We start from the raw sequence: 13953 nt of genomic DNA, 5'->3' as shown, positions 1-13953 counted from the left end.
AAGAAAAGCATCTAATTTCAGTTTCTGTAGCTTGGCAGATGGTACAAATTTCACATTTGTAGAAACAATATGCATTATAGGATGTTAGTTTGTATAAATGCAGTGATTGCTAAGAAATAATAAATACTTCAAGGTATATTATGCAGTTAGGATGAACAATTTATTATATACACAGTTAAGCAATTGTGTAGTTTTAAAGAAATGAATATGGTAACCAAAATAGATTTAGCATGAAAAGTACAACATAGACCCAAATTAGACTAAACCAGTTGTTGACTTAAAAGATCACTTGGAATAACAGACAGCAGGATGCATTATTAACCAGGACAGTAAAAAACTGTACAGTACAAGCAATGGAGTTACAATAAATTATGATCAATGGGGCAGTCTTTGATTTGAGACAAAAAATGAACCAAAGGGATGATATTAAAATCTCATAAATCCACCATATCTCTTTTCCATCTCTGGAACCTCTTTGGAATAACTTTCTCCATCTTCATCTGAAGGAAGAAGAGAATCTGTAAAGCGCTTAAGAAATCCACCATATCGTTTCTGGTAGTCCAGCCACCACTCTGGCCGTCCTACTCTTCTCATGAAGCCGCCGTATCTCTTTTGCAGCTCTTTGGCATCATCTTCAAATTCTGGGCTGTGCTTTATGCTTCTCATAAAGCCACCGTATCTTTTGATGATCTCACCATCATCGTTCAGGTCCCGAAAGTGCCCAGTTTCAGCATTTTCCCCTGCTGTGAGAAGCTCCTTCAGCAGATCAGAGGAATTAGCCAAGGCATCATCATCTGAGTCCTTCTTCATAAACCCACCATATCTCTTAGCAAGGATTTCTCCTTCATTAGGTTCCTGTTCTGGTTCTATATGATAGAGTTCATCCATCTTCTTCATGAAGCCACCATACCTCTTCATGAAGCCACCATATTTTTTGGCCAGCAAATGACCTTCATCCTGTTCTTTTGGGTTGTCCCCTAAAGCACCATTACCTTCCTGGGGAAAATCCAGCTTAGTTAGTTGCAGGAGTTCCTTGCAAGTTTCCCAGGCTCTGGCAGAGGGCAACTTTCCTTCACATTCTAGTGTACATGCCTGAAAAATAGTTTGATTTATAAATGCCTGTTAAAATATGCAGTATATCAAAACATATTTGAGGTGTCTTTTCACCTCATTAAAAACACAGGAGTTTGTATCCTAAGAAAGTCATGACTAAGCAAAATGAAACAAATGATACAAGTTAACTATTATTAACTTAAGTTCCTTCAATTTCAATGTGATTAAAAGCGCAATCCAATGCATGTCCACAAAGAAGTAAACACCATGCCGTTCAATGGGGCTCACTCCCAAGTACAGTGGTGCCTCGCATAACGAATGCCCCGCGCAGCGAAAAACTCGCATAACGAAAGAGTTTTTCGATTGAGTTTGGTAACTCGCATAACGAAAATTTCTGGCCTTGCTTCGCATAACGAAAAATTTTTTAGGTCCGTGCTTCGCATAACGAAAACTTTTTAGGTCCGTGCTTCGCATAACGAATTTTTTAAAAATTAAAAATTTCGTGTATGCTTCAAATTTTAGAAATCCTCTGTACAGTATGTATGCCTTTAAAGAGCACGTAATAAACACTTTGTAAAACAAATTTGACTTCGTTTTGACCTTTTTTGCCCATAGGAACGCATTAATTAGATTTCAATGCATTCCTATGGGAAAACGTGATTCGCGCAACGAAAATTTCGCATAACGAAAGGATTCGCGGAACGGATTAATTTCGTTATGCGAGGCACCACTGTAATTGTGTTTAGCTCTGCAACCTAACAGTGCAATTTGATGCATGTCTACTCAGAAGTAAGTTCCACCAAGTTTGATGGATCTTACTCCCAGGTAAATGCATATAGGATTTTAGCTTGAGGGCCCAGTCCTATCCATCTTTCCAGCACTAGTGCAGGCACAATGCAGCCTTGGGGTAAGGGAACAAATGCTTCCATACTTTGAGGAGGCCTCTGTGACTGCCCTACCACCACAGGATGCAGCGCACACTCCATTGGCATGGCTGCACCAGCACTTGAAAATACTTGGATAGGACTGGGCTCAAAGGCTCTAATTCTGTGCACGTTCACCTATGAGTTAAGCCCCCATTGAACATAGTGGGGTCCCTTTCTGAGAAAACACGCATAAGATTGCAGTTAATCATTCCTAATTTTCTTAGAATACAACACAGGGGAGTATACATAGTCATATTTCATGATATAAAACAAATTCTATACTGGGGGGGAAGTCCACTTTGCATTCTTGTATCTTTCTTTGATATAGTGCACTAAGAAGCATTAGTGCTCAAATCTGGTTTGACACTGTGCTCTGTAAGTCACAGGCACAGTCATAATTTATTTTAGGTGAAATTTATGGAGTGCATCCATCAATAAGAAAAGCTGCGTGATGATTCCAAAATATCCACATTTTTAGTTTCAAAATGAAGGTCATCACAAGGTACAGTCTGAGATAAACTGGCAATAGTTGTGCTGCTATTAGAACACAAGGGAAAGTCCATCAAAACCAAGGAAAGCAGAATACCCTCAGCTTTTTCGTAACCCTCTTATTATATTATTTGAAGGCTCTAAGCATGTGCTACATTCCTCCCAGACTGGTTCTCTACATCCTAATACAGGAGCAAATGTGTTTTTGCACCTCTAAAGTAGATAGGAATGTACATTCCCATCAAAGTAGCACATGGGTGCGGCACATTTTGTATTCAGACATCTCTGGATTAAGTCCAATACCTTTGGATCAAGAAGCACACTTTCAAACCAATCTATGAACCGATCAGAGTCCAAAGAGTCCTGATGAAGATTAGGTAAGTCTTGATAGCATTAAGCAGACACCATAATTTTCCAGACTAACATAATTATTCTGCTGCACTTCCAGAAATGAAAGCCTCATAACAATGAAACATATAACCTAGGAGGAGTCCACAAGAAGGTATTGTTGTTTGAACCAGCATCTCCACAAGGTGGCTCTATAGCTGTCATATTTGTAGACAGCCGTTTTTTAGTTGCTGTAATTACACAAATCACAGTGGCTCTTGGTAGTCACCATGTGGAGACCTAGTTAAGACAAACTGAACCATCATGTGAATACCTGTTGTCTGTAAGCTCCATAGTGGCTGTCCCCAACAGGAGACTGTACAACTGTACTGATAAACATGTTTTCAAAGGACTACAGAAACTGTTAACTAGAGGAAGCAAATTAGTACAACCAGTAGTAATAAATGTTCCTCAAACTGGCAGCTCATTTCATAATTTAGTGAATTTAACTCATGAGATTTAGCACACCTGAGTTTAAAATATTAGTGATCACTGGAGTTTGACTTGATATGTATATTCACTGTAATGTACATAGAATTTGAGTGGTTTATGCACTTCAATTTTCACGCAAGGTTTCTGCATCTTAAAATACTTTATTGAGATCTGCAAAGAAATGTCAGTACAGACAAAATCCCGCAACTCTCTTCCTGATTCTTATGCAAAAGCCAATAAAACCTCCAGTACGAATATGTTTTGGGTTCCAGTTCAATATGATGATGAATTGGGAAGGATACAGGCAAAAGGGTGGTGCATCGTTGCAAGGGCTGGATCTCTGCTTCCAACACTCGAATTCGTTCACATAATCCTCAAACTGAATTAGGTACAGATGGTTAGCACTGCACTTTGATGATGCCAATTATTAGTTTGGAAATGGGGGAACAGTGTAGAATACAGGGGAGCAGTCCTAGAAAATGACCAGATATGGAGGACCCAATGCCTATATGTTTAACCACTGTATAAAAGAGGGCATTTTGGCAGGTGCAGCTTTTTAAACCCTTCCAAGTTGAGCTGCATCTGCCAAAATGTCCTCTTCTATGTAATGGAAGAATGTCCTCTTCTATGCCTTCTATAGGCATTCTGTCTTCCATTATATCCAGTCACCCTGCTTCATCCTTCCAAACAGATAACTGGGGCTGCCAAAAATAACTTGGATGTGCTAGCCACATCCAAATTTTCAAGCATATGACTACACTAGAGGTCCTTTGCTATATATGCATATTTCTATATTAGGGCATTCATGTGCAGCCTATACGTGTGTAATTCATCATGTGGCTATTTGCTATAAAGAAATGGAAAAATCTTTTAAATACAGTTGTCTCACAATCACAATTTTTATAAATTACATATTTTATTGTCATTGTCAATTGCATATAGGCTGAAATCCTATAAACATTTGCCTGGAAAATAAACCCCACTGAACACAGTGGAGCTTACTTCTGTGTAGACATATATAGGATTGTGTTGTTAATCTGTTTTTCTAAGTAGCTTAATGCAACTGGCAATGACAATAAAATATTTAATGAAAAATAAAAATGACTAATTGCAAATATTATGAGACAACTACTGTATATAGAAAAGATTTTTCCAAGATACAGCATTTTATTGTCAAAATGTATAAATGCGCAACAGCACATTTCTTTGTAACAAATATCCACATGATTGGGACTGGATTATCCACACAGCCTTGGGACTGGAATCTTGGGAGATCAACTCACAATCCATAGACACACGAGGGAATAATGACATTAACAAGATTGCACAGGAATAAACCTGTTTTTTTTGTTCTTAGAGGTAATTAATGGATTAACCAGAGGTTCTAACTAAAAAGATGGGAACACTTTCATGTGGTTGTCCTTTCCATTTAGACATAATGTACTGTTATGTCTTTGGAGTGTTTAGTGTCAGATTTGTTTTGTACAAAGCCCTAAGATACATAATTCTGAGCCTTCCCTTCTTAATTAAATGCTTTGGGGTTTTGTGGATGTATTTAGTTAATCTTTTGTTTTTGTTTTTTAATTGTATTTTTTCATGCTTCTTATGACTATTGCACCTTATATTTTGTTCCTATTTTGGCATTTTACTGTTTTTCCCCCCTGTGTTGTACACAGGCTTGAATGCTTGGTTTATTTGGAGGGAAAGGTGGGCTGGAAATAATTTCATGCATTAAATAAATCAGACCCATTGAGTTCAATGCACCCTGCTCCGACGTAAGTGTGTATAGGATTGCAACCTTAGAGAATGGAATCAAGATACGCAGCATCTTACTTGATGAAGTCTAAGACTATTCCAAGGGTGGCTTTCCATTATATCTATAATTTCTAGATGGATGATACAAAGTGCAGTGACTAGAATCGGGAACACACAGTTTTATGTACAGCTGCCTTGTACAAGGGGTTGTCAGCAAAATCCTCTGCAGGCGTACTTAGAAGCAAGTAGCATTGTGTTCAGTAGAGCTTACTCAAAGCAGAGACATTCCAAGGGTGCATTGCAGCCAGTGCAGTGCTTAGCTTGTGGAGCTTGATGTTCTGGAAGTTTGGGGGTGATGTAATGATGTGATCATGTCATCCCCGATGTTCTGTACTATCACATTGCTTTTCATGTGACAGGCCTGCCTCCAGACTTCCTCTGTTTGGTGGTCTTAAGTTCTCTTCAGGCACAAATGCTCACACACCTCCCCCTTGCTGAGGTTTGTTCCTGGTGCAACCCCACCAGTCGCGATTCCCAGGATTGTGCTGCTGCCGGGGATGGGAGGAGAGTTTTTACTTACCTGGTGCTAGTCCTGGAGTCCTGGAGGCCTGGAGGGCCTGGTGGTCTGGGCAGCCCTCCACAGAGCTCCCCATGCCTCCAAACAGCTAAAAATAATAAAAAGGACACTTCTGGTTTTGCGATGAAAACTGAAAGTGCCCAGTTTTTGTTATTTTTAGCTGTCTGGAGGGGCGGGGAGAACTGCGGAGGGCTCCCCAGACCCTCTGGGCCCTCCAGGACTAGCGCCAGGTAAGTAAAAAAAAACCCTCCCATCCCCAGTAGCAGCATGATCCTGGGAATCGTGTCACTGCCTCTCTCCTTCCCCTGCCCCTTAAGGGACCAGAAGCAGAGCTTCTCAGGCAGGGGCATCACAACATCCCAGTTTGAGAATCTCTGCCATATTTGCCTGTGTGTGGAGAGTCCTCTAAGAATGGGTAAAAGTAGTCCTGGCCTTTTCTTCTGGTTTTGACCTGCTGGTTCTGACTCCTACCTTGTCTCCTTACTCTCATTTGACAGCTGATTATGGCTGTGCTCTAGTGTGCAATACTATGAATGCCTACTCAAAAGTTAGTTCTACGGAGTACAGTGGGACCTGCACCCAGATGTGTATATAAAACTGAAGCCTTGCCATGGAGCAATAATAAAATCAGTATAGAGAATCCTCATTTTGAAAGTACCCCTGCTAACTGGGTAAGAGGCACTTTTTCAAGTGGGTAAGAGGCACTTTTTTAGCAAGGGGAGAGTAACTGGCCCTCCTCTCCCTAGCAGTGTCTTTTCTAGTGGTTGTCTGCTGATGTTCTTCTGCATCTTTTTAGATTGTGAGCCCTTTTGGGACAGGGAGCCATTACTTATTTGATTTTCTCTGTAAATTGCTTTTGAACTTGTTGTGGAAAAGTGGTATATAAATAATGCTAATATAATAATAATAATAATAATAATAATAATAATAATAATAATAATAATATGTATAGTCTTTGCTAATATAGGGGCTATAGGTAGAGGCCATGCTTTGTATGCAGAAGGTCTCAGGTTCAGTCCTTGGCATCTCCACGTAGGGCTGGGGAAGACTCATCTGACATCTTGGGTAGCCATTGCCAGTCAGTTTAGATCAGTGGTTCCCAACCTGTGGTTCCAAACACAGGTGGTCCGTGAGACCCTGAGAAGTGGTCCGCAAGGTCTCAGGAAATAAAAGATTATCACCTTTGATCACTTCCAGTGTCTCACCAAGTGAATGCTTTCCCATGGACCACTTAAGTGTCAGCTGTGTAGGTAGTCCGTTCTTCAACCCTTCTGATGGTCCAGCGCTTGCTGAAGTGCCAGCTGTGAGAGGGTCCATTCTTTTCCCTTTCTGGTAGTTTGTGGAGGAGCACTCACTCTGCAAGATGCTTCCCCATGGACCATCAGAGAGGGAAGAGAATGGACCCCCACAGCTGGTATTTTCAGTGTCTAACTGAGTGCTTCCCCCATTGGCTACCAAATTGAATTATATTTTTGTGCGTGGTGGGGATGGAAGGGGTTGCTTGTGGTCTTGCAATTCCAATGTTTGCCTCCATAGTCCTCAGGCATCTAAAGATTGGGAACACTGGTTTATATAATATGGAACTAGATGCTCCAATGATCTGACTTAGTCAGACAGCTTTCTATACGAACTATGAGAAGCCCTGCATGCTTGAACAGGAATGCCTGGATTAAGGAGAGGGCATCATAAGAGTGACTGCAATCAATTTACTATCAATGTCAGCTCAGTTGTGGATGCCTAAAAAGATGTAAACATTTTGAAGACATATGCAATTATGAAGAACACAAAGCAAAATAACCACAACCTACTGTAATAACACATAAGAACATAAGAACATAAGAACAGCCCCACTGGATCAGGCCATAGGCCCATCTAGTCCAGCTTCCTGTATCTCACAGCGGCCCACCAAATGCCCCAGGGAGCACACCAGATAACAAGAGACCTCATCCTGGTGCCCTCCCTTGCATCTGGCATTCTGACATAACCCATTTCTAAAATCAGGAGGTTGCGCATACACATCATGGCTTGTACCCCGTAATGGATTTTTCCTCCAGAAACTTGTCCAATCTATAATGGACAATCCAAACACATTATAGATCCAAGCTACCTCTAGCCCTTTTGATGTAATGGAAACTGAAAGAGCTGGGTCCAGGAAGCCAGGTCCCCTGGGATTCCTCTCTATTCCCTCAAAAATATACTCCTATATCATTCATATCTCTAATTACATCAGTGAAAAGTGGGGGCAGATAGTTTCTGGCAGAAGATCAGGAATCTGGATATTGTAATCAAGTGCCTGAGGTTGTTTTGCTCCATAGCTGGAAAAGGGAATAAAGGCACAATCCTAAACTTCCCAGCACTGGCATAGCTGTGCCAGTGGGGCATGTGCTGCATCCTACAATTGGGGGGCAGTTACGGAGGCCTCCTTAAGGTATGGCAATGTTTGTTCCATTACCTTGAAGTTGCATTGCCCTTATGTCATTGCAGGAAAATGGATTAGAATTGCACACTAAGAGCTGCGTTCAGAGGTCATGCTTCTCTCTGTGGCTACTTTACAAATGCGAGTTCTCGCACAGGACCATAATCTGTAAACAAAATAACTCACTTGGGTGAGCCTAAGGGCTTCTATGCACCTGGTAGGATTTTTAAAAATGCTTTTTGCTTTGGACAATATAATCCCTCCTCACGCTATGTCATTAGCTACTTTTTAAACTCACTTCATTTAAAAAACAAATGCTTGCCATATGGCATGGAGGACTGCTGTTTGAGCAATGGAATGTCAAATCTCCTGGGACATGCAACTATTTGCACAGGGTTTGGGATCAGGGCCAAAGAATTAGAAGAGACCAGAAGCGAAATTAAGCCAGCATCAGTCTACACACACACACACATATTAATCTATGCAAACCGGACTACAGAGTACTTTGATAGCAGACATGCCATATTAAGGTGCATGTCTGGTTGGCTCAAACAAACTGTTCTATAGGGAAAGGTATAGCCTCTCCAACAAACCCAGAACTGATTCCAATGCGTAATATGTATGATTAGGGATGCCTACATCTGAAAGAGAATAAAGCATCCCTGAGCTTTGTCCTGAGCTCATTGCTTGCTAAATCTCGAATCAAGTTCTCCTTTCTACTTGAGGTCTATGGATGACCCTTGACTTGTTTTTTCTGATGCCAGAAGTCTCAATTACAGTAAAATTTACAGAAGATCAAACATATCCTTCCCAGGATAGGGCTGTAAATTCTAAGAAATAGTATCAATTCTGTCACTAAGGCACTGTGGAATAAAAACATCACAGGGAAACAATAAACTATGAGATCGAGGTTTTTCGTATCCTTAATTGTGTAGTAACCGTCATGCAAGTCAGGCTGGAAGTTCATACACCTTACCCACTGCAAGAATGATTCTCATCCCATTTCCCATCATTGTCTGTGCCCATCAGTGCCCTTAACACTGCTTGATTGAGATAGGATCAAGTGAGATGGGATTGGTAAAAGAGGTGATGATTATATGGGCAAAGAATATTGGACATAACATAATAATGAATAATTGGGATCAGCTATGGAAAAGAAATATGAGGATAATTAAGGCAGCAACAATGAAAGAAAACATATATAAAATTTTTTATAGATGGTACCTATCTCCAGATAGGTTGGCAAAAATGTATCCCGGCACAAGTAACAAATGTTGGAAATGTAAAGAGGTGAAAGGATCTTTTTACCACATGTGGTGGCTTTGCCCTAAGGCAAAAGAGTTTTGGAAAACAATTCATATAAATATTCAAGCTATTTTCAATTGTGTAATACCCTTACAACCAGAATTGTTTCTATTGAATATCTTCCCTGAAGGATATAACAATGATTTCAAACACACTTTGTTATACGTGATCATTGCAGCAAGATTGGTCTATGCCAGGTTATGGAAGAACTCAGAAATTCCGGGTGTAGGGATGTGGATTGAGAAAATGTACGAGATTGTCGAAATGGATGTGTTGAAGTGAGATGGGATCTAGTATCAAACACGTAGTGATAAATGATGAAGTTCTCCAAGGTGCTGATCTAGCTGGGAAAGTACATGAACGCAGCCAAGAAAGCAAGTTTTCCAAATATTCATTTTGCATTGATCATAGAAGCAGAGGTGATCTGAATATCTGCTGTCCAATAATACTAAATTCAGACTGTAGACAGATTAAATCCAGATCTTCTGCTAGTGAATGGAGAAACGTACACTACGTCTACATTAAAATTACATGCTTTTAGTTCATTTTGTAAATCCAGTATAAGTACCTTCCCCTGATGCTATACACAAAATCATGGGCAACAGATTTCACATGATCATATACATGGCAAATACAATAATATTCTCCAACCGCTCTACCAGGGTAATTAAAATGTTGGGATGGAGGGGAATCTGTGTTAGCGATCTTCGTAATCAGGTACTTTGCAATCTGCTTGCGCCTTTCAAGGGAATAGAGCTTTTTGGATTGCTGAGCTTATTGTTCTTCCAATAAACAAAGAGTAAATTGTTCTTACCAGGGGATTGATGTCAGCGTGGTATGCCAATCGGTGGGCACAGGATGCGCAGTCCTTACTGCATTCTGCCTGAACTGTCAGGATGAGGCATGTGCAAAGAGCCAAGAACAAGATATAACATCTCAGAAGCAAAGTCATATTCTGCAAAAGGAAGTTGCACAAAGTTAATCCAGTACCTGTCTCCTTCTTTCCTGTGGAACACATCTCTCCCTTTTCATAGATTGCTTTCCTTCTCATTAAACAAATTCATATACAAAAGGAATTAGCCAAAAAGAGATCTACCTAATAAAACTTCAGTTAAAACTTCTAGAACTCTGACTCTGAATGCTTCTCTTACAAGCAAGCCTCACTGATTCCAGTGGCACAAACTTCCCAATAAAGGTACTCAAGACCACAGCTTTAACACCTGTGTACTATTTTAACTCTGTTCTCAGATGTTCTTGAACTGGCATATCAGAAGGTTAGGGTTCAAGTCTTTCTCATTCCCTAGCTTTGGAGATTCCGATTCCATTTTACAATAATGTCAGCTGGTTCCTCTGAACATCAGAGAGACTGGAAATGTCACATGGAATTAAGAAGGAAACGTACTCCTGAGTAAAGAACCAAGTAAATGTCTAATCCATTTCATGGGGTTTCCTTCAGGAGTAACCAACCTCAAAACTGTTGCATCCCTCCACAAGTGGTTTTGCCCTCACGGTCCTGAATGACATCTCACCCACTGACACCCTTGGATGGGTGAGGAGCTTGAACTCCTTTACTACACTAATGGAGAAAGCACCAAAGCCTGGCTAAATTGTGTTGACTCCAAGGGGACAAATCTATATGAAGGGATCTGGTGTTTGATTTTGGAATAAGAGAAACACAAAAATCACGGCTGTGTCAGCTTTCCAACTCTTGGCACCCAGAAGGCAAGAGAAAACTGCGTCCACAAAGGGACAACATTAGAAAACCAGCAGTGAATGTGAACGTTACACCCATGTTCACACTGACGGAACATGTGTGTGACACACATGTGTCACATGGCTATCACGCTTCAGCCATGTCACACAGCTGTCACACTTCAGACCCCTCTGGGTGTCACACGGCTTTCATCCAAACCTGAACTTTCTTTGAAGTGAAGTAGACAACCGAAGGGAAAGTGAGACTGACAGGGAAAAAAGGGGAGAGAGCGTTCAGGACAGTCCTTGTGCCACTCAGGACCAGGCTGACCAGATCCAAGGGTGGACACAGTGCCTAGACCTTGACTCACTGCACAGAAGAGGAGATTTGGGCAGGTGCTGCTTTTGAAACCCTTCCATGCTGAGCTGCACCTGAGTGTTGACTCCCCCTTCTGTACAGTGGTGAAAGGTCTAGGCACTGTGTCCTCCACTGGATCTCCGGGCCCCCTCACCCCAGCACCTGACCCCTGGGCAGCAGGCACCCCTGGACATACCTGGATCTTTCCTGGGGGAGCCGTGGGCGTCCTCCTGAGGTGCTGAGCTCTGCTGAAGTCTGTGGCTTGTCCTGCAGATGCAGAGAAGAAGCAGCGATGCCTCTTGAGGAGCTGCAGAAAGAAAGAAAGAAAGAAAGAAAGAAAGAAAGAAAGAAAGAAGGCAGGCAGGCAGGCAGGCGAGAGGACTCAGGCGTGGCGAGGTGCTGCGCTCCTCGAAGGGACGGGCTGGGGCTGCCTCTGCCGCCTGGTGCCCTTCCGAGGGGGATCCGCTTGCGCGCTGGCCAGCTCTTCGCCGAGTCGGGACCCGAGGACGCGGAGGGAGCGACTTTATAATAAGTCAAAGAAGAGAACGCGGCGCGCTCCCCAATCGCCTCCAGCCGCCATCTGACGCAGCGCCGACGACAGCCAGTCGGAGCTGTCGGTGCCAGGCGGGCGGGAGGGGTCGCGCACGCCTGCCTGGAGCCGAGGGGGGGCACACTCACGACTCCCTCGTTCCCGAGAGCGTGTGGGTAGAGCGGGGAGACTCATCTGCCTCGCCCCCCCTTCAGACGCTCGGGGCTCAGTTTCACCCCAAGGGAGCATCCCCCTTCTGAAAGGGGCCCTTCCGTCTGGTCGTGGGGGTGGTGGTGGTGACCGTGACACGTGAAGGGCAGAGCCTTCTCCGCCCCTCCCCCCCATGGGAAGTAGATGTCCGAGATGGGACTCCCGTCCTCCTCACCGGAGGGCTCTGATCTTGAACCCGGGACTATGTTGGACGGGCAGGAGTGCCCTCCAGTGTCGCCTCCAGAAGGGATGTCCTTTGGACGCAGGCGCTTGTCAGGCCTTTGGTGCATTTTTCCATCCTCACCCTCTCTCCTCCCCCCACCCCCGTGTTTTCATATTAATGACTCCATCCTGGATCTGGCCAGCTATGCTGCTGCGGGACAGGAGTGTGGGGTGGGGTGGCCTAAGAGTTGCAGCCTGGCTTCACAGCCCCAGCTATCCTATGGCATTCGAAGAAGAAAGGACTGGAGGGATGAGAAATGGCAGTACAGAGCGGCCTGGGACACTGGCTCAAGACGCCTGAGCAGGACCCCCCCCCCTTCGTGGGGTCCATCTCAACTTCTGTGCACACATCCTAACAGGAGTGACTGGTTCAGAAAAGCCCTGCATCAGGGCAAAAGCCCTCGCCCCAAACTTCTCCACAAGCCCCCCCCCCATTTTTGTTTTAGTGCTACAGCATGAAACCAGTCATGGAAGCAAATGGCACTGGGCGGCCCCACTGCTACTTCTTCTTTGGATTGTTACAGAGATCAAAGCTGTCAAGGTTGTCCTCCTCCAGGTTTGCCATAGCTATGTGTGTGGCGCTTCTGCCAGGGAGGCATTTTGCCTCAGAAAGCTTAGAAGCACAATATCTCCAGGTACTGGAAGATGTGTCCCCATATCTCAGTAGGTACATGTAAGGCAAGTTCCATATACAACCATCAATGTGTGAGTGAGGTGGGTGAGGTGGATGCTCAAGTCCCCTTTTGTCCTCAACTGCCAGGCATGAAACTGAAGGCATGGAAGAGTCTAGCTACCGAGAGTGCTTGGTTGCTGGGGCTGCTAATCAGGACAGCATCAGGAAGACAGCTGGCTTGTTTTGAAATCTGTGATCAAAAAATTAGCTTTGTGTTAACTGTAGCAGCAGGGGAGATCTGGGGGTCCAGTTTCATATTTTAACAAGGAGCAGGCATGAACCAGGTGCACTGAAGCAGAAATGCTGGCTGGCAAGAAATCATTTACTTCAGCAAACCAGCTCAGTCCTGAAGGGGTTGAAGACTGCTCTGTTGTGCTGTTTACAGTTACCCTGTGATTGTGGACAGTTCACAGGAGTCCCTCAGAAGTCCTAGGAGGGACTGCCTTTCAGGAAAATAACACAACCAGAAGCAGCTTGAAGAGACACAAGATGTCACCTGATCCCTGGATGGCCTGAAAGCCATTTCACACATCACCCAGCAAAACACAGCACCACTTTTGCAACTAAGTTTGCATTTAACAGGGAGGCACAGGAGTCCACCACAACTCTCTGTATGAGACAGTTTTCAAACACTTGTCACCACCAAATTCACACTTTACATTTCTAGCTGTGCACCTAAAAACCAATAATGTGTAACAGTGCCCAGAGATAATCTTCCAATCTAGAATTTCTAGGGAGCAGATGTACCTGGCTGTCTGATAGAAACAGAGAAATACTTCTGGAAGTCTCTTTAATCTTTCTGACACAGCCATAGACAGGAGTACTGTTTGGGGAGGGCAGTGGGAACCTCTCTTGTGTTTCAGACCCAGTGTAGACATTACAACTCAAGAGAATTTAGAGTTCCAGACAGTTGACTAGTTACTCAGTTC

At 43.3% G+C, this 13953-nt stretch overlaps 1 protein-coding gene across 1 annotated transcript; it reads right to left on the bottom strand.

Moving 5' to 3' along the window:
- Positions 1–215: 215 nt before the first annotated feature.
- On the bottom strand, positions 216–11644 carry PENK (proenkephalin). Its single transcript, XM_066625914.1, has 3 exons — positions 11587–11644; positions 10155–10295; positions 216–1092 (listed from the first exon to the last, which is right to left on the bottom strand). The coding sequence occupies exons 2-3, from the start codon at positions 10290–10292 to the stop codon at positions 427–429; spliced, it is 804 nt and encodes a 267-aa protein (XP_066482011.1). The 5' UTR covers positions 10293–10295; positions 11587–11644; the 3' UTR covers positions 216–426.
- Between the last annotated feature and the right edge of the window lie 2309 nt (positions 11645–13953).

This window comes from Tiliqua scincoides, chromosome 4 (assembly GCF_035046505.1).
Source record: "Tiliqua scincoides isolate rTilSci1 chromosome 4, rTilSci1.hap2, whole genome shotgun sequence".
NCBI classification, from domain to species: Eukaryota; Metazoa; Chordata; class Lepidosauria; order Squamata; family Scincidae; genus Tiliqua; species Tiliqua scincoides.
Note: the sequence above shows the minus strand (reverse complement) of the source record. Positions and strands in the feature narration are given on the sequence as shown.

Bases quoted from the DNA above. Each gene is read 5' to 3' on its own strand.
- PENK (XM_066625914.1), bottom strand. From the start codon at position 10,292: ATGACTTTGCTTCTGAGATGTTATATCTTGTTCTTGGCTCTTTGCACA. The intron at 1,093-10,154 runs GTAAGAACAATT...ACTATTTTTCAG, and splicing joins ACGCTGACATCAATCCCCTG to GCATGTACACTAGAATGTGA.